This window comes from Sus scrofa, chromosome 9 (genome assembly GCF_054392235.1).
Source record: "Sus scrofa isolate SSC_HxYL_T2T_F1_AM1 chromosome 9, Sscrofa_HxYL_maternal_Yorkshire_Landrace_v2.0, whole genome shotgun sequence".
NCBI classification, from domain to species: domain Eukaryota; kingdom Metazoa; phylum Chordata; class Mammalia; order Artiodactyla; family Suidae; genus Sus; species Sus scrofa.
In genome coordinates, this window is record NC_139391.1 from 111,714,599 (window position 1) to 111,732,533 (window position 17,935).

Genomic DNA, 17,935 nt, shown 5'->3' on the forward strand with positions numbered 1-17,935 from the left:
ACCTACTTTCCAAATGCCTTACAACTTAAGATGATCACCGATGTGCCAGAGCAGATAGGCACCAAATTATGTAGGAAGAAATGTGGGGAAAGGGAAAATCATTATGCCTCTTCCCTTTACTTAGTTATACCTAGCACATCTCTATACCAGTATGCTGCTTAATCTTATTTTTATTATTGCCTTTCCCCTAAGTCTTTTAAAGCTATTTCTTCCTAACTGCCCCCAATGAGATTTTAATACCACAGATATACTGTATATCTTGTTGTGTTTTGTATGTTGTATATGTGTACTTTATATTGGGGGGAAAAGGTAAGTTTTTTTTTGGCCTCTTCCCCCATTTAATCTTTTTGTTTGAAAATGAGGGTCTAAAAAACGAAAAGAAAAAAAATGCATGCCTTAAAGTAGTATTTGTAAAAGGTACATTTTTTTTCCCCCTTTGTAGGAGGACATTTCCACTTCAATAAGCTAAGTTTAACCATATTGAATCAGAACTCTGTTGTCTAATACACCTGTGCTTTTATAATAGCTTTATTTTAAGCTGATTATCATTTAAATAAATATGCTAAAATCTTCACACATTGAGAACATTGGCAATGTAAACTTTATACACTTTTGTATACTTTTATAGAGTCAGTTTTTTCTCTGGGTTTTAGATCCCTAAACCATGCAGTCTTTCTATAAAGGCCATATTTGCTTTTGATGCCTTCAGCAAATATTTATTGAGGTTGTACTGTGTGCAGGGCTCCATGCCAAATGCTGAGGCCCAGTGGCTCAGGGAGCCGGGCCTGCTTCCTTTATCCTTTGTGAGCTTTGTCAGAGCTAACAGGTTATGCAAACTTGTCCAAGTCAAAGTTGCTTTGACTGTGCTGATTTTTATCATTACCAGCAAAGGACGGTGGGCCCTTGCTGAAAAACCCTGAGAGTTGGTGTAATCCCTTGTGTGGTGTAACAGGAAAGATACTTGGTCTTTGTCCCTGTGCCTGGCACAGAGCTCCTAAAACCCTTGGGCTCCTCCTGAGTTGCCCTGGTGTACCCACTAGGTGATTCTTAGCTGAGAGGCTCCTGGATGGCTTCAGAATGGGGGCTGGGCCCAGAAAGACCAAGCTTTGATTAGAAGTTTGAAACTTGCAGCCCACCCTCGGGGAAGGGGAGAGCAACGGGAGATGGGGTTAAGCCCCAAAGGACAGTAATGTAATCAGTCATGCCTGTGTAATAAAACCTCTGTAGCAACCTCCAAATGACAGGGTTCAGAGAGTTTACAGACTGAGGAGCACATCAAGGAGCTGGGAGTGGCACAGCAGAGAGGGCGAGGACGTGCTCCATCTGTTGCCATATCTTACCCTGTGCATCTCATCTGTTTGGCTGTTGTGGGTTTTTTTGTTTGTTTGTTTAGGCCTGCACCCTCAGCATGTGGAAGTTCTCAGGCTAGGGGTTGAATTGGAGCTGCAGCTGCTGGCCTACACCACAGCCACAGCAATGCAAGATCCATCCTCATGGATACTAGTCAGATTCGTGACTGCTGAATCACAATGGGAACTCCCTGTTTGGCTGTTTGTGAGCAGTATCCTTTATTATAAACCAGTAAGAGCGAGGAAAGCACTTCTGAGTTCTGTGAGTTGTTCTGGTGGATGATTGAACCTGAGACGGGTGTCATGGGAACCCACAATTTATAGCTGGTTGGTCAGAGTAGGGGCAGCCTGGGGATTGCAGTTGGTCTCTAAAGGGAGGGAGAGTCTTGTAAGACTTCATCCTTTATCTTGTGGGATCTGCTGCTAGCTTTGGGTAGACAGTGTTGGAATTGAACTGAGTTGTTAGACACTCGGTTGCTATCAGAGAGTTGAGAAGTGGTATTAGAAAATGTATTTGGTGTCAGGAGGAAAAAGAAACCCTTGTCCCTTGTCTGTCCCATCATGTATGCGTGTGTGTACATATGTGTGTATGTGTAGTTCATGAGAAGATTGAGCCAGGTCCCAGAAGATGCAGAGCCAGTGTAGTTCTCACTTTCCTCTTTTGTCTTGCAAACTCTCACCATTGTCTGGCTGCTCCAGTGCCCATTATACTGTCTGCAATGTGGGACACTGCTGAAATTTTTGGAACATTCTAGATGGCTAATGTATTGTCCAAGTACATATATGCAGAACATAATAGGGAAAACTCAGTGTAGATTTCACATAAAGAAAAAAGCTCACGTCTGTTGCCGAACAGATTGCAGCATACAGTTTTAGTCTCAATTTCAGACTGCCCATGAGAGATGTGGTACATTTCAGAAAAAAAAAAAAAAAAGTACGAGGCCGTTAGGTTTTCTGGAGGCTTTGCTTTGAGGGTCCATCCAAACTTAGAGTCTTTCATCCATTTACAGATATTTGCTGAGTTCCTAATCTTTGCTCCAGGCCTCTTGGTGAACAAGACAAAATGTCTTCATTTTCCCTCATTTTCTCTCTCTGCCTCCATTTCTTGGAGGAACAGTGTAGGATTTTTAACAAAGAAGAACTTTATTTATTTATTTATTTATTTTTGTCTTTCTGCTATTTCTTGGGCTGCTCCCATGGCACATGGAGGTTCCCAGGCTAGGGGTCGAATCGGAGCTATAGCTGCCAGCGTGCACCACAGCCACAGCAACATGGGATCCAAGCTGCATCTGCGACCTTCACCACAGCTCACGGCAACACCAGATCCTTAACCCACTGAGCAAGGCCAGGGATCGAACCTGCAACCTCATGATTCCTAGTCGGATTCGTTAACCACTGAGCCCCGACGGGAACTCCAAAGAAGAACTTTACATTCCTTCATTCATTTATTCATCCGTATGTTTTAGTCTATAGTACAGGTGGACTATTGGAAGACATTTAACGGGGATATCAGGTTTGCTGCCAAGGCCCTTCAAGCTTGTTTGTTCATTAATCGGCCATTAATTAAAAAAAAAAAAAGTGCATTGAGGAGTTCCTGCTGGGGCCCAGTGGGTTTAGAATCCAGCTACAGTGGCTTGGGTCACTGTGGAGCTATGGGTTTGATCCCTGGCCCAGGGCAGTGTGTTAAAGGGTGTGGCGTTGCCGCAGTTGAGGCGTAGGTCACAGCTGGGGCTCAGATTCAATCTCTGGTCCAGGAACTTCCATACGGTACAGCCATTTAAAAAAAAAAAAAAAAAGTTTATGGAGCCAGGCAGTGTGCCAGGTCAGTGCCTGAGAAATATAGAAGTGAACAAAGCACACAAATGAACAAAGTCTCTGAAGGGCTACAGTCCCAGCCTGGAGAGGCAACATCTTTGGTAAAGTGGGGTCAGTGATACTAATGAGCTCTGCCTACACTCTAGGGACAGTGCAAAGGGGACATAGCATCAGGGTGGCTTAAGTCAGCTCTGTGTAGATGAGAGGTCCACACGTGACTCTTTTTAAGAAATTTTTACTTAAAAATTTTTTTTTATTTTAGTTGATTTACAATGTTCTGTCAGTTTCTGCTGTACAGTAAAGTGACCCAATAAACACGTGGCTCTTGATCTGACTTTTAGTTGGGGCTGGAGGGGTGGGATGCCTTAGAAAGGCAGAAGTGGAGGAGTACCCATCAGAGGAGGCTGTCCTCCGTGTCAGTGAAGATAAGGAGGTGTGAGGCACACAACTGCAAATGCTGTGTTTCGATTTGGGTGTAGGGGATGGCACTAGATGAATTTTAATATAGCGAATTACACATCAGTGCCAAGGACTAAACCTTGTAATATTGGCACGACAAATGGGTCAATGAAATGATAGCCCAGAAATTGTCAATAAACAAACATGTGATAAGGTAGGTATCACAAGTCAGAAGGGTGTTAAATGGTAAATATTACAGGGACAGTTGATTATTGAGAAAGACGATAGATTCTTACTAGTGAGAAATTTTAGTCAAGAGTTTAGAGGCTTGGAGTTCCCGTCATGGCGCAGTGGTTAACAAATCCAACTAGGAACCATGTGGTTGTGGGTTCGATCCCTGGCTTTGCTCAGTGGGTTAACAATCTGGCGTTGCCGTGAGCTGTGGTGTGGGTTGTGGGTACGGCTTGGATCTGGTGCTGCTGTGGCTGTGGCGTAGGCCAGCGGCTACAGCTCCGATTCAACCCCTAGCCTGGGTACCTCCATATGCTGTGGGAGCGGCCCAAGAAATGGCAAAAAGACCAAAAAAAAAGAGAGAGAGAGAGTTTAGAGGCTTGAAACTTAGGTTTTAGGGAATTAGGATTTGCCTCTGGGGATTAACATTTAAGATCAGCACCGAGGAGTTCCCATCATGGCGCAGTGGTTAACGAATCTGACTAGGAACCATGAGGTTGCGGGTTTGGTCCCTGCCCTTGCTCAGTGGGTTGATGATCCGGCGTTGCCGTGAGCTGTGGTGTAGGTTGCAGACGTGGCTCGGATCCTGCGTTGCTGTGGCTCTGGCGTAGGCCGGTGGCTACAGCTCCGATTCGACCCCTAGCCTGGGAACCTCCATATGCCGCGGGAGCGGCCCAAGAAATAGCAACAACAACAACAACAAAAGACAAAAAGACAAAAGACCAAAAAAAAAAAAAAAAAAAAAAAAAAAAAGATCAGCACCAATCTAACACTGATACACCTTAAAGGACATAGTATCTTACCTACCATATCACCTCACTGGACATGTAGAGCCCTGAGAATGGCTGGCTTCACAGGCCCCACGTTCACCAGGACTTTTAAGTTTGGTTTAATGTTCTGCTCTCGCCCTTTTGAAATTCTTCATTTTTGAAGATGGGCCTGTATTTTCATTTTGCCCTGAGTCCTGCACGTTGTGTGTCTGTTCTGCCTGTGTGGTTGGCCATTCCTTGGAAGAAACCGAAAGCTACGGAACCAAGCTTTAGAAGTGGATGTTTCCCTGGGCTTTTGGGGAGTTGCAGTAGCACAGTCAAGAGTCCGGGCCACATTAGCAGGGCCATCTGTGTCGTGTATGGATGCCTCGGGCTGACCCACACGGATGCCATTAAACATTCAATTTGTTTGACAGACTCGTTCTTCCTCCGGTCTCCTTCTCATTGAACAACCTTTGAATTGTGATTTGGCTTTTGCTGTGGCCTTCCTGCAGGGAGAGAGCTGGCCTGTCACACTGACTCCATACTGCTTCAGGAAGTTTGTCACTGAGCTGGCATTCTGGGTGTTAGGCATCAGGGAGGTTCTTTAATGGGAGCCTGTCTCCAGGAGAAGATCTCCTTCTATTAAATTTTTTAGAGGAAAGACTGAGATCCAGGCATTGTGCTGGCGAGTTTACCAAAGCTGGCAAGTGCAGAACAGTGGTTAAGAACAAGGCCTGGAGTTCCCGTTGTGGCTCAGTGGTAAACGAATCCGACTAGGAACCATGAGGTTACGGGTTTGATCCCTGGCCTTGCTCAGTGGGTTAAGGATCCGGTGTTGCCGTGAGCTGTGGTGTGGGTCGCAGACGTGGCTAGGATCCCACATTGCTGTGGCTCTGGCGTAGGCCAGTGGCTAGAGCTCTGATTAGACCCCTAGCCTGGGAACCTCCATATGCCGGGGGAGCGGCCCTAGAAAAGGCAAAAAGACAAAAAAAAAAAAAAAAAAAAAGAAAGAAAAAAGAACAAGGCCTTTGCATAAAAAGCAGTCAAGTTCCAACACCTGATGACTTCATGGTTCAAGGTGGATGAACCATGAAGTCATCATGCTAAATAAAGAAAGCCTGTCACAAAGGAACAGCTATTATATGATTCCACTTATGTGAACTACCTAGAATAGGCAAATTCATAGAAACTGAAAGTAGATTAGAGGTTACCAGGGGCCAGGAGCAGGAAGAATGGAGAGTTATTGCTTTATGGTTTCAGGGTTTTTGCTTAGGGCAGTGAAAATGTTTTGGAGATAAATAGTGGTGACATTTATTCAACATTGTGAATGTACTTTATGCCACCGAATTGTACACCTAAAATAGCAAGTTTTAGGTTATATCTACTCTTACCACAATTTTCTAAAATTAATAATGTACCAAAAAGCATTGAATGTATACTTTATGTAGGTGAATTGTATGGCATGTGAATTATATCCAAGTAAAGCTGCTTTCTAAAACATTAAAAAAAAAAAAAGAAAGAAAAGAGTTCTCATCTTGGCTCAGTGGTAACAAACCCAACTAGAATCCCTGAGGACATGGGTTCAATCCCTGGCCTCTCTCAGTGGGTTTGGGATCTGGCGTTGCCATGAGCTGTGGTGTAGGTCACAGATGCAGCTCGGATCCTGTGTCGCTATGGCTGTGGTGTAAGCCGACAGCTGCAGCTCTGATTCAGTCCCTCACCTGGGAACCTCTATATGCTGCGGGTGTGGCCCTAAAAAAGATCAAAAGAAAAAAAAAAAGAGAGAGAGAGAGAGAGATCAAGGCCTTTTGAGTCAGCTAGACGGTCCTGGAATCAGGGGATCAGGTATAGGTCCTGTGACGTTGCAATGTGTGATCTTGGCCAAGAAACATAACCTGCTCTATTCTTTCATCTGCCAAGTGGTGATATGACACCTGTCTTAAGGTTGTTTTGAAACTGAGGAAGGAAATATTTGGTAGGTCAGGGTTTTTCCACCTCCGCCCTGTTGACATTTTGAACCAGATAATTTTTGGTTGGGAGGAGGGAGAGCTATTCTGTGCATAGTGGGGTGTCTAACAGTAGCTTCCCCTTAACCCCCCCCACAGTTGTGACAGCCAGAATGGCTCTGGACATTGCCTCATGCCCCCCTGGGTGGGGAGAATTGGCTGGTTAAGAATCATTCACTGGCCTAGGTGTATAGAGCAGAGCCTAAAGAAAGTTTCCGGCAGGTTTTATAGCAATAATGACAGTCATTGTGCGAAAGATGATGAAACTCCTGAGGCCATCCTGAGGCCCCTGGAAAGACATTTGTCAGCCTTTCACCTGACCTCTGCTCTTTACATTTCTACATCCACGCCAGAGTAAGGCCCACATGGATTGAAAAGTAAATGCAAAAAGGTCTACCTTTACAAACTGAAGGAAAAGAGAAATAACTGATCTTTAGACTTGCAAATAAAGAAGATTTGCAAATACCAAACTCGAAAGCAGTGGTATTTTTGTGATGTTTATCATTGGGTTTAAGTCATATTACAGAATAGCACTACATTAAATATCACTATAATAATCACTACATTAAAAATAAACAAGCATGCGTAATTGTTGTATACCTGATAATTATAGTGAAAAAGCAAACTGGAGTTCCCTGGTGACCTAGTGGTTAAGAATGCAGAGTTGTCACTGCTGTGTGGCTCAGGTCACTGCTATGGTGCAGGTTCAGTCCCTGGCCTGGGAATATTCACATGTGGCAGGTGCAGCCAAAAAAAAAAAAAAGCAAACTGGATAGAATGATTGTAAGAAATATGATAAAGTGTGGTGTTAAGAATTAAGAAACTGGAGTTCCCATCATGGCTCAGTGGTTAACAAATCCAACTAGGAGCCATGAGGTTGCAGGTTTGATCCCTGGCCTCGCTCAGTGGGTTAAGGATCCGGTGTTGCCGTGAGCTGTGGTGTGGGTCACAGATGTGACTCGGATCCCGCGTTGCTGTGGCTCTGGCATAGGCTGGTGGCTACAGCTCCAATTGGACCCCTGGCCTGGGAAGCTCCATATGCCACAGGTGCGGCCCTAAAATAGACAAAAAGACAAAAAGACAAAAAAAAAAAAAAAAAAAAAGAATTAAGAAACTGGTGTAAGTCAAAAAGAAACCCAATACTGGAGTTCTGTCATGGCGAAGTGGTTGGCGAATCCGACTAGGAACCATGAGGTTGCGGGTTCGGTCCCTGCCCTTGCTCAGTGGGTTAACGATCCGGTATTGCCGTGAGCTGTGGTATAGGTTGCAGACACGGCTCGGATCCTGCGTTGCTGTGGCTCTGGCGTAGGCTGGCGGCTACAGCTCCGATTGAACCCCTGGCCTGGGAACTTCCATATGCTGCGAGAGCGGCCTAAGAAATGGCAAAAAGACAAAAAAAAAAAAGAAAGAAACCAAATACAGAAGTAAATTATTATAAACATTTGAAAATTGTTCAAATTCAATAATAATTTTTTAAATTAAAAAATTTTTTCATTTACATTGGCAAAGATTTTGAGCAGTAATATCTGCCTCTGATGTACCATTTAGAGGACTCTCCTTACAGTCTTTGTAGGACACTGTATGGGTACAGTCTCACTGGAAAAAAACTTGGTGATAAGTATGCCTTAAAAATTGTCATACCTTTTAGTCCCTAAATAACATTTGGAAGTAATTCCACAGCAAAATCTGAAATGTAGATATATATTAATGCGTGAAGATGTTTCCTGCAAGGTTTTAATAGAAGCCAGCTTTGTGTCTAGCATTAGGGGAGTGGTAAGTTATGGCTTATGATAAATAATTAGCAGTCCTTAAAATAATATTAACAAATGTTTCTCATGGCACAAAGAATTCTTACAGTATTAAATGAAGAATGAATTTTTAAAATTGTGTATCCAGTATAAACTTAGCACAGAATAAAGACTTGAATATGCAAAATGTTAATAGCATTTGTTCCTGGAAGATTGAATTGTGGGTAATTTATGAGAGTTACTCGTAACTGTATATATATATAGATATTTTTTTGTCTTTTTGCTATTTCTTGTGCCGCTCCCGCGGCATATGGAGGTTCCCAGGCTAGGGGTCCAATCGGAGCTGCAGCCACTGGCCTACACCAGAGCCACAGCAACGCGGGATCCGAGCCGTGTCTGCAACCTATACCACAGCTCACGGCAATACCGGATCGTTAACCCACTGAGCAAGGGCAGGGATCGAACCCGCAACCTCATGGTTCCTAGTTGGATTCGTTAACCACTGCGCCACGACAGGAACTCCGTAACTGTATAATTAAATTGATCACCTCATAGTTCCTGGAAGATTGAATTGTGGGTAATTTATGAAAGTTACTCATAACTGTATAATTAAATTGATCACCTCACACGTGTGTGTATGTTTTTATGTGTTTGTTCTTTTAGGTAATTTTTTGATCTTATGCATTTCTGTAGTTTGGAAATGAAGGTGTAGAGGTTAAGCTATGTTTTTCTGAATAAGAGGGGAAAAAAGCAGTTATCAGTGTCTTAAAGTTACAGCTTTATGTTTTAGTAAATTCTTTATAAATTGAAATGGCAAACTGGTTTTGGGTAGAAGACTGCTTGCCCTGGATGAGGTGAATTAATGTTTTATTTTACACCACAGTATTCTTTTTGTTCATCACTTTTTAAAGATTTTGTAACACGTTTTTTAATGAAAATCTTTAAAACATCCATTTTTATTTTTATAGTGTGTGCAGAAGCTTATAATCCTGATGAAGAAGAAGATGATGCTGAGTCCAGGGTATGTAATTTACTGAATATATTAATTTTAAATAAAACTCCTGTCCTGGATAAGGAAAACAATAATAGAAAAGCTGTTGACAGGTAAGATAGGTTAACAGGAGGCATAATGGAATTATTCCTAGTCTTATCTCTGATAGCTTTCTTTTACTTCAAGTTCTGTATAATTACTTTGATCCACTTTGGATAAAAAGAAAGATGAACGTAAAAACTTCCTGCAGTTGTGGTTTTATTTCTCTTGCAAAAATATAGTCTCTGATGAACATATTTTTAGCTGTCTTTCCCATAGTGATAATGTTATTTTTCTTAGTATTTCTAGCAAAGAAAAATACTAGGAAAAGCCTTCTGCTCCTACTAATTTATCACAACAGAAGCTTATTCTAAAACGACCACAACAAAATCACAATAAAATTACATCTAAAATGTCAGTACAGCAGTTATTATTTTTTAAAATCTGAGTCTGATAGTTTGCTCAGAAAATGGTACCTTGGAGAACATATTGTTTTTGCAAGAATTTGTCCAGTTTGGTTTGAAGCAGTTTTTAAACTGTGTCCTTTAACTCTGTTCTCCTGTTATTTATTTAGTAAAAAGTAAACCAAGTAAGAGATGACTGAGCCTGGAAATGGAAAGTAATCATTTACTTTTTTTTTTCTGAGTACATACTTTACAAAAAAGCTCCTTTTTTTTTCTGTCTGGCTTTAAAAAATAAAAACAAAAATCTTTTTCCATAGCTCTGAAAAATACTTCAGTTAGATGGGGTTTTAATGTAGGAAAGCAGATACTGTGTCCCTAAGCCATTACATCATTTTTCTCCCTGAAATATAAGTAAAATCTAGTGGTAGGACGATCAGGAGCCTTAAATGACACAGAGGATTTTGAGGAAATCCCAATTCACCCCTGTCCCTGCGGGGATTCCAGCACCAGGTACTCATTTCTTGGTTCGAGAACTTACATATTTTGATAAAATCTATAAATTCTAGTCTGAAATTACATTGCCTTAGGATCAGGGTATCTTTACTAACGTGTAATGTGCTATTATGACTCCACATGGTCTGAAAAAACAGCCCCTCCCCCCTCTACCCTTTGTTTATGTATCTTGCAGAAACAATAACAGGCGACTTTGAAGACAGCATTCTTTGTGTATAAATGTGTATGATAAAATTTAGTAATTGAGATGCTTGATAAGCCGTTTTAACTTAGTAACAATCTAAATTAAAAAACATCTAAAAATGCAGTTTGGAAAAAATATACAGTATTTCGTGAACTCGAAAACTCTTAGCTACCATTTGATGCCTGTGATAAAGTGGTTTGGCTGGATCACTCTAACGGATTTCTAACCATCTTGTTGGGAAGGCTCTACCAGTTAAGATTCATTTGGTCGTGGGAAAGAACCCAATCATATTGAGATAAAAGAAAAAAGAAAACATGGGAGAATTATTGGACATATGCTTGGAAATCTTATAGAAATCCTGAGAGTGTTAAAGAAAACCCCACACTGTGGGCAGGAGCCAGCCCGCCTCTGGGGTCCTTACACAGCAGTGGTGCAGCACTCAGAGTTTTGTCATTGGAAGGGACTCAGCTGCCAATCACTCTGTGTCTCTCTCAGTTTAAAATCCCAGTTTCCCTGTGGAGACTTTCTCACAGACCTGACTTTGGCTGGGGGGCCAGGCCAAGGAGTTCCAACTTGGCTGTGGCCAGTTATAAGTGAGACCATCCTGCAGCCCCACTCCTGGATGTATATCCAGAGAAGATTCTTAATTCAAAAGGACACATGCACTGCAGAGTTCATTGCAGCACCATTCTCAATAGCCAGACATGGAAGCAACCTAAATGTCCATCCACAGAGATAAAGAAGGTGTGGTATGTATCTGCAACGGAATATTACTCAGTCATAAAAAAAGAATGAACTAATGTCATTTGCAGCAACATGGATGGACCTCAAGATTATCATACCGAGTGAAGCCAGACAGAGACAAATATCATACAACATCACTTATATGTGGAATCTAAAAAAAAAATTAAAAAAATGATTTTATTTACAAAATAAATAAAATTAAACAAATGAATTTATTTACAAAATAAAAATAGACTTGAAGACCAAGAAAACGGTCTATGGTTACCAAAAGGAAAAAGGGGAAGGGATAAATAAGAAGTTTGAGATTAACATATACACACTACTATATATAAAATGAACAACAAGGACCTACTATAGCACAGGAAACTATATATTCAATATCCTGTAACAACTTACAATGGGAAAGAATCTGAAAAAAAAATCATACGTATGTGTGTGTACATATATAACTGAATCACTTTGTTATATACCCAAAACTAACACAACATTGTAAATTAACTACAATTTTTTTAAAAAGGTTAAAAAAATAAATAAGGTCAGTTTTGGAGAAGAAGGCATCTTTGTGGGTTGGGCATTCACCCAAGTTGTCCCCTGTAACATCCTTCAATGTGACTTTAATAGTTTTTGGTCATTATTTTATTAATGATGTATTAATCATTATAATAAAGTGTCTTGGACTTTCCATTAGGTTGACTTTTATCTAAATATGTTACTATAAACTATTTTTTGTCTTAGATACTGTAAGGCAGTTTGTACCATAGCCCTTGGAAATGATTGGTACAGATTTCAGAATTAATTGGTTCTAAACAGATACTAGAAAAAATGTAAAGAAAACATATAATGTATTTTGAGAAACTAACATTTCATTTGGACACTTTATCTTATTTCAGAGACTGTTTATATTATTAAATCCTTAAATCTCAGGCTAGTGTAAATAGGTATTCTTTGATATTATTCAAAGAAGAATAATTTATTTTTAAAGTTTTTATTAGAATATAGTTGACCTAACAGTGTTGTATTAGTTTGAGATGTATGGCAAAGTGAATCAGTCATACATATAAACATATCCATTCTTTTTTCCCATTTAGGTTATTCACACTATGGAGTAGATTTCCCTGTGCTATACAGTAGGTTCTTGTTACAAAGAAAATTTAAATACTTAAGCTTGATTTTGGAAAATAGCAGATTTTAGTTGGAGTGCCTTTAATAAGTGAGAATGTAAGGGTTATGTACATCTAGCATGTAGAAGCTTGCAGAAAAGAGCCAGTGAATTTAAGAGTGGAGCATTTCTTTGTTCTGTTACTCAGTGTTTGGAGAGGGCCTTCTGCCTACCTGGCCAGGTGCTGGGTGTACAGCAGTGAGCGCGGTGGAAAAGCCCCTGCCGTCTTGGAGCTTAGTGTCTAATAGCAGAAGCTGACAACAGCCAAGTTAACCAACAGTCATAAATCATGAAGTGTTAAAAGGACAGTGTCACAGGGTGTGGGAATTAAAACCAAATCCAAACCCCTAAATCACCTGGGTCCCTAGTTAAATGGAGGAGTTGAAGAAGGCTTCTTGGACGTGAGACCAGAAGGATGGACGTGGCAAGAGTCTTGCCAGAAACCCACGTCCATCAGCACGGAGGAAGGTGGAGACTCAGTGAAGGTAGCTGTGGTTGGGGCTGAGTGGCTGAGGTGAGGGTAGCAAAGGAAAGGAGTGGGGATTTAATTCTCCGAAGCCGTGACGGAATCCATCGAGGTTTTAATTTGGCGAATGGGGTGTTCTGACTGAAATTTTTAAAAGGTTACTTTTCAGCTCTGTGTGGAGAGTAGATTGGACAGATAGGAAAATACTTGTATAGACTTCCCTTGATTAACAAAATAGATGGGGTGTTTAAAGAAAATTGTCGGTCTTATTAATTAGTTTTTAAAATTTTTTTAGTTGAAATGCAGCAGAAATTTATAGCAGGAATTGGCAGACTTTCCCTGTAAAGCTTTTATTTCTTGAGAATTTTACCTTTCTTGGATAATAAATACTTTAGGCTTGGGGGGGCTGTACAGATTCTGTCGCAACTGTTCAGCTCTGTTATGATAGCTTGAAAACAGACGTAGACAATACATACATGAATGGGCGTGGCTGGGACCTTTAAAACTTTATTTACATAGAGTTCCCTGGTGGATGGTGATTAGGATTTGGCGCTTTTACCACTGTGGCCAGGGTTTAATCCTTGGTCTGGAAACAGATTCCCCCATCAAGCTGTTGCTTGCTGCAGCCAAAAAAAAAAAAAAAAGGACACTTGAATTTCATGTAATGTTCACATGTCAGGAAACAGTATTTCAATTTTTTTTTTTTGGTCCCCCCAATCATTAAAAATGTAAGATCATTCTTAGCTCAGGGGTCATACAAAAAGAAATCTGGCCTTTGAGCCATGGTTTGCTCACCCCCGTTTATAGTATAAACTTGGTGGCCACCCTACCTGGGATGAATCCCAGCTCTGCAGCTTCTGAACTGTGTGACGTTGAGAAAGTTACTTGGTCAGGTTAATTTTCTTAACTCTTCTCGCTTGAGAGAGCACATGGTGTTTGTCTTTGCCTCACTCATTTCACTTAGCACTTAAAATTCACCTATTTCATGAGATCTGTTACTAGGATAAAACTAGTCAATATTTAAAGCCCTTAAAACAGTGCCTGACACATAGTAAATGCTACATAAATATTTGTTTAACCAGTAAGATTTTTTTTTATCCTGAAATCAGAAATAAATTCTAATAGAAAAGAAAGTAGCCTCTAGTATAATAAAAATCACATTTGGAGAGTTCCCGTGGTGGCTCAGCAGGTTAAGAACCTGACTAGTATCCATGAGGATGCAGGTTCGATCCCTGGCTCACTGGGTTAAGGATATGATGTTGCCAAAAGCTGAGGTGTAGGTTGCAGCTGCAGCTTAGGTCTGGTGTGGCTGTGGCTTTGGTGTAGGTCGGCAGCCGTAGCTCCAATTTGACCTCTACCCTGGGGACTTCCGTATGCCACAGGTGTGGCCCCCCCCGCCAAAGGTCATGTTTAGGTACCCTGCTGAAGCGTTGGTTATCCAGATACAGATCTCATCTGTGGGGTCACACCAAACCCAACAGAAAGAAACAAGTCTTTGGGAGCAGGAGACCATCTTCTGAACAATTGGGTGATACAAACTTTAACAGGGCATAAAGCAGGCAGTCTCTGTTCCCTTGGGTCCAGAGACCTGCAAAATGGAGTGGAAGGCAGAACGCTCTTTATAGGGTCAAGAATAAGGAACAAGGAAGAGAGAACCAGAAAACGAATAAGGAACAAGGAAGTAAGTTTGGAGCCCAGAGTTGGCTTGGCTTTGGGGGCTTGACTGGTGATACACTGTGTTTCTGATGAAGTGGAACATTTATAGGGACACAAGAGTTATCTAAGCTTTGATTTTGCTGCCATGGTACCCTGGGCAGAGGCGGCTCCACCTCGGACCTAGGAAATTCGTTCAACGTCAGTGACGTGGTGTCCTCAACCTTTCCTCTCTGAGGATAGAGCTCAGCAGGCAGACATTTGTGACTGCTTCCGTTTGATGTTCTAGATGGATTTTGTGACCTGAGAAATAACTTTTTGTTTTATTCTGTTTTCCTGTGTTAGGCTTCCTTCTTTGAAGGAGGCAGAAGTGAATTTTGGTTGGCATGGCTTAGTTCACATCCGGATTTTTAAAGTTTCTTGTATAGCAGCGAGTTCTTAGGCAGCGGGATCTGCTCTTTCTGGGTCCATATGCCATCACTGGATCTAGTTTGAGACAGTGTTGATTAGATAGGAAATGAAAGTTTGCACATTCCTTACCCTTAGAGGAGAAGCGGCAGTGACTTCCTCTCTCACTGGCTAATAGACTGTTTCGTAGTGTATAAACAGCCTGCATAAACATAAATAACACAGCTACACTGTCCATTTCCTCACTTCTTCTTGGGCCTGTGATATTTAGCCATCTGAGATAGGTTTGAAAAGCTGATTTTAATTTCCCATTGTGAGTTTTAATCTATTCCTGGGCACAGAACTCACCATGGCCCGATCCTGGTTCTTGTGGGGGAGGGGAACTACTCTGCTTGTTATCCTGACAGTCTGGTCTCTGTGTGCGTGACCATTAGAACAGGAAAAGGGGGTGTGTGGGTCTCTGGGAGACCGATGTGATGTCTTCCGCTTTTTGGACCGTCTCTGACCTCTCATGTTCACCAAAGAATGGACCTTTGGGTCCATGTTGCTTAAGCCTTCTGCTAGAGGGGAGGCTGAAGAGTCGGCCCCTTACAGAGGGCACTCTCTTGGCCTTCGCCCTCTGGAACAAAAGTTTGGGCGCATATGGGAGCATGGTTTTCTTTGAGCTCTTTCTGAAACGAGCACACCAGGATGGTTGGATTCATCTTTCCTCGGAGCCACGCTCTCTTGGTGCAGCAGTGCGTGAGTGCCTGCTCCCCGGGGGCTTAGTTACGTAGGTTGTGCGCTGGAGCACACAGGTAAGACTTTACTTGCTTTTAGAGACGTTTATCAAGTTACAAAGGGAACTGCTGCATCCTGAAAGAGTACTGAATTCAGTGGTAAAGAGTATAAAACAGTGTTGAAGAGTAGTAAAGAGGAGTTCCCATCGTGGCACAGTGGTTAATAAACGATGAGATGGTGGGTTCGATCCCTGCCCTTGCTTAGTGGGTTAAGGATCCGGCGTTGCCGTGAGCTGTGGTGTAGGTTGCAGACGCGGCTCGGATCCCGCGTTGCTGTGGCTCTGGTGTAGGCCGGTGGCTATGGCTCCAATTAGACCCCTAACCTGGGAATCTCCATATGCCGTGAAAGCAGCCCTAGAAAAGACAAAAAAAAAAAAAGACAAAAGAGTAGTAAAGAGAACGAGAAGGCAATCTCTAGATTTTCAGCAGAGCTGCTGTACCCTCGTGTCCTTTTGTATGTCCCTGTGGCCTGGAGCTTTGACGTCTCAAGTGATTAGCCAGTCCAGACCCTTATAGAATGAACTTACTAACCTAGGAAAGACACTACTTTGACAAACATTCAAGTGCTGTATTAAGGAAATATGCACCCTGTTCCCGAGATAAACTGCATTCCTTTCCCGTACTTCACGCTGGTAGTTAATGTCTTGTCACCTAAAGTGAACCCCTGCACTCATGATTCATCCTTGTAATGTCCTGCTAGGAAATTTTACCCCTTATGAGTCAGGTGAGTAAACTAATAGTTTGTTAATTTTGGTGTCCTTTTAGATTATACATCCTAAAACTGACGATCAAAGAAATCGATTACAAGAGGCCTGCAAAGACATCTTGCTGTTTAAGAACCTGGATCCGGTAAGATAAATTGCAATTTATGGACATGGTGTTTTCCAGTGTCAGTGTGAAGAACCGTGCAGGGTCTTGGATCTTACCCTCTTTACAAGCTAACATCACCTGGGTCATGTAAAGGCCCACTGTGGATGCTCGCACAGGCAGTGGGCTGTGTTCTAGGAGCTGGGGAGGTCACTGCTGTCAGAGCAGGAGTAAGCGCTCCTGCCATTTGTCCAGGGAAGACTTTATCTCATCCTTCAAGGTTACTTGCTGAAAATGCAGCCCTGTGAAATGGTCCAGATATAAGCAGTTAAGACTTTGTCCACTCTGCAGGAACATGGGGGAGTGCCTCTATCACCAGCCATTAATAGTAATTATTTTTAATGCATAACTTTTGTATTATACGTATTTTATTTATTTATTTTTAATTTTTGTCTTTTTAGAGCCACATCCATGGTATATGGAAATTCCCAGGCTAGGGGCTGAATCGGAGCTGCAGCTGCCAGCCTACACCACGGCCACAGCAACGCCAGATCTGAGCCACGTCTGTGACCTACACCACAGCTCATAGCAATGCCAGATCCTTAACCCACTGAGCGAGGCCAGGGATGGAACCTACATCCCATGGATACTAGTCAGGTTTGTTACCACTGAGTCACAACAGGAACTCCCTTATACTTAATGGTTAAGTTTTACTTGACTTTAAAGGAAGACGGATTTTTTTTCTTCTTCTTCTTTGTAAAGATTTTGAGATCTCTGGATCTTTTGGTTTTGGGTGTATTTCTGGAATCCCCTCCCTCAGGCTGAGTGACCATGCTTTTAGACTTTGCCCTGCTCTCTGACCTAAAAGCTTTTTGCTTCCTTCATCACAGATGATGCTTGTTCTTGGCTATATGGTCATTTGGGAAAGAACTCCTGCTACCATGTTCTAACTGGGAAACCTGGCTGAACATTTGTAACTTTCTTCAGTTCCTTTTGATCAAACTCAATATCTTATGGTCTTCAGATTGATGCCCTAGAAAAGAAAGCATTAGATCAAGACCCACTCTTTTAAGATGAGGTCTTTTTAAAAAGGCCATTTTTATAAAAAGGAAGGTCCTGCGTTATACCACGTCTTCTATGCTGGGTCGTATTATACCTGAAGTTATCTTTTAAAAGCTCTTCTGTTTATAATACCAGTTATGTTTATATCATGTCCTTTAGGATCACAGATTATATTTTGCGCCATTGGAGATGTTGCTTTAGCACCACATAATCCAAGGTTTGTCCTGTTTGATCCAGGTCCTCCAGATTGGCAAAACTCGGAGCTCTAAAGAATGGGGTTGCTGGTTGTTCTCTCTAATAATGGAAGAATAATACATGGAATTAAGCTACAAAATTTGGGAGTTTGGTTTATGAATGGAAAATTTTCCTGGTAGTATTAAATAGTAGAATAAGTGACTAAAAGGAACTTGTGAAATAATGGGCTTT

The 17,935-nt window shown here is 41.7% G+C and overlaps 1 protein-coding gene across 3 annotated transcripts in view; it reads left to right on the forward strand.

Annotated features, from left to right (window-relative positions):
* The window catches only part of PRKAR2B (protein kinase cAMP-dependent type II regulatory subunit beta), a 106,666-nt gene that overhangs the window by 56,085 nt on the left and 32,646 nt on the right, over positions 1-17,935 (forward strand). For all 3 annotated transcript variants that reach the window (XM_021102599.2, XM_084977454.1, XM_084977456.1), the window contains exons 3-4: positions 9,269-9,321; positions 16,406-16,489. In XM_021102599.2, the coding sequence (XP_020958258.1) occupies positions 9,269-9,321; positions 16,406-16,489 (137 nt within the window). The remainder of the gene's footprint in view (positions 1-9,268; positions 9,322-16,405; positions 16,490-17,935) is intronic.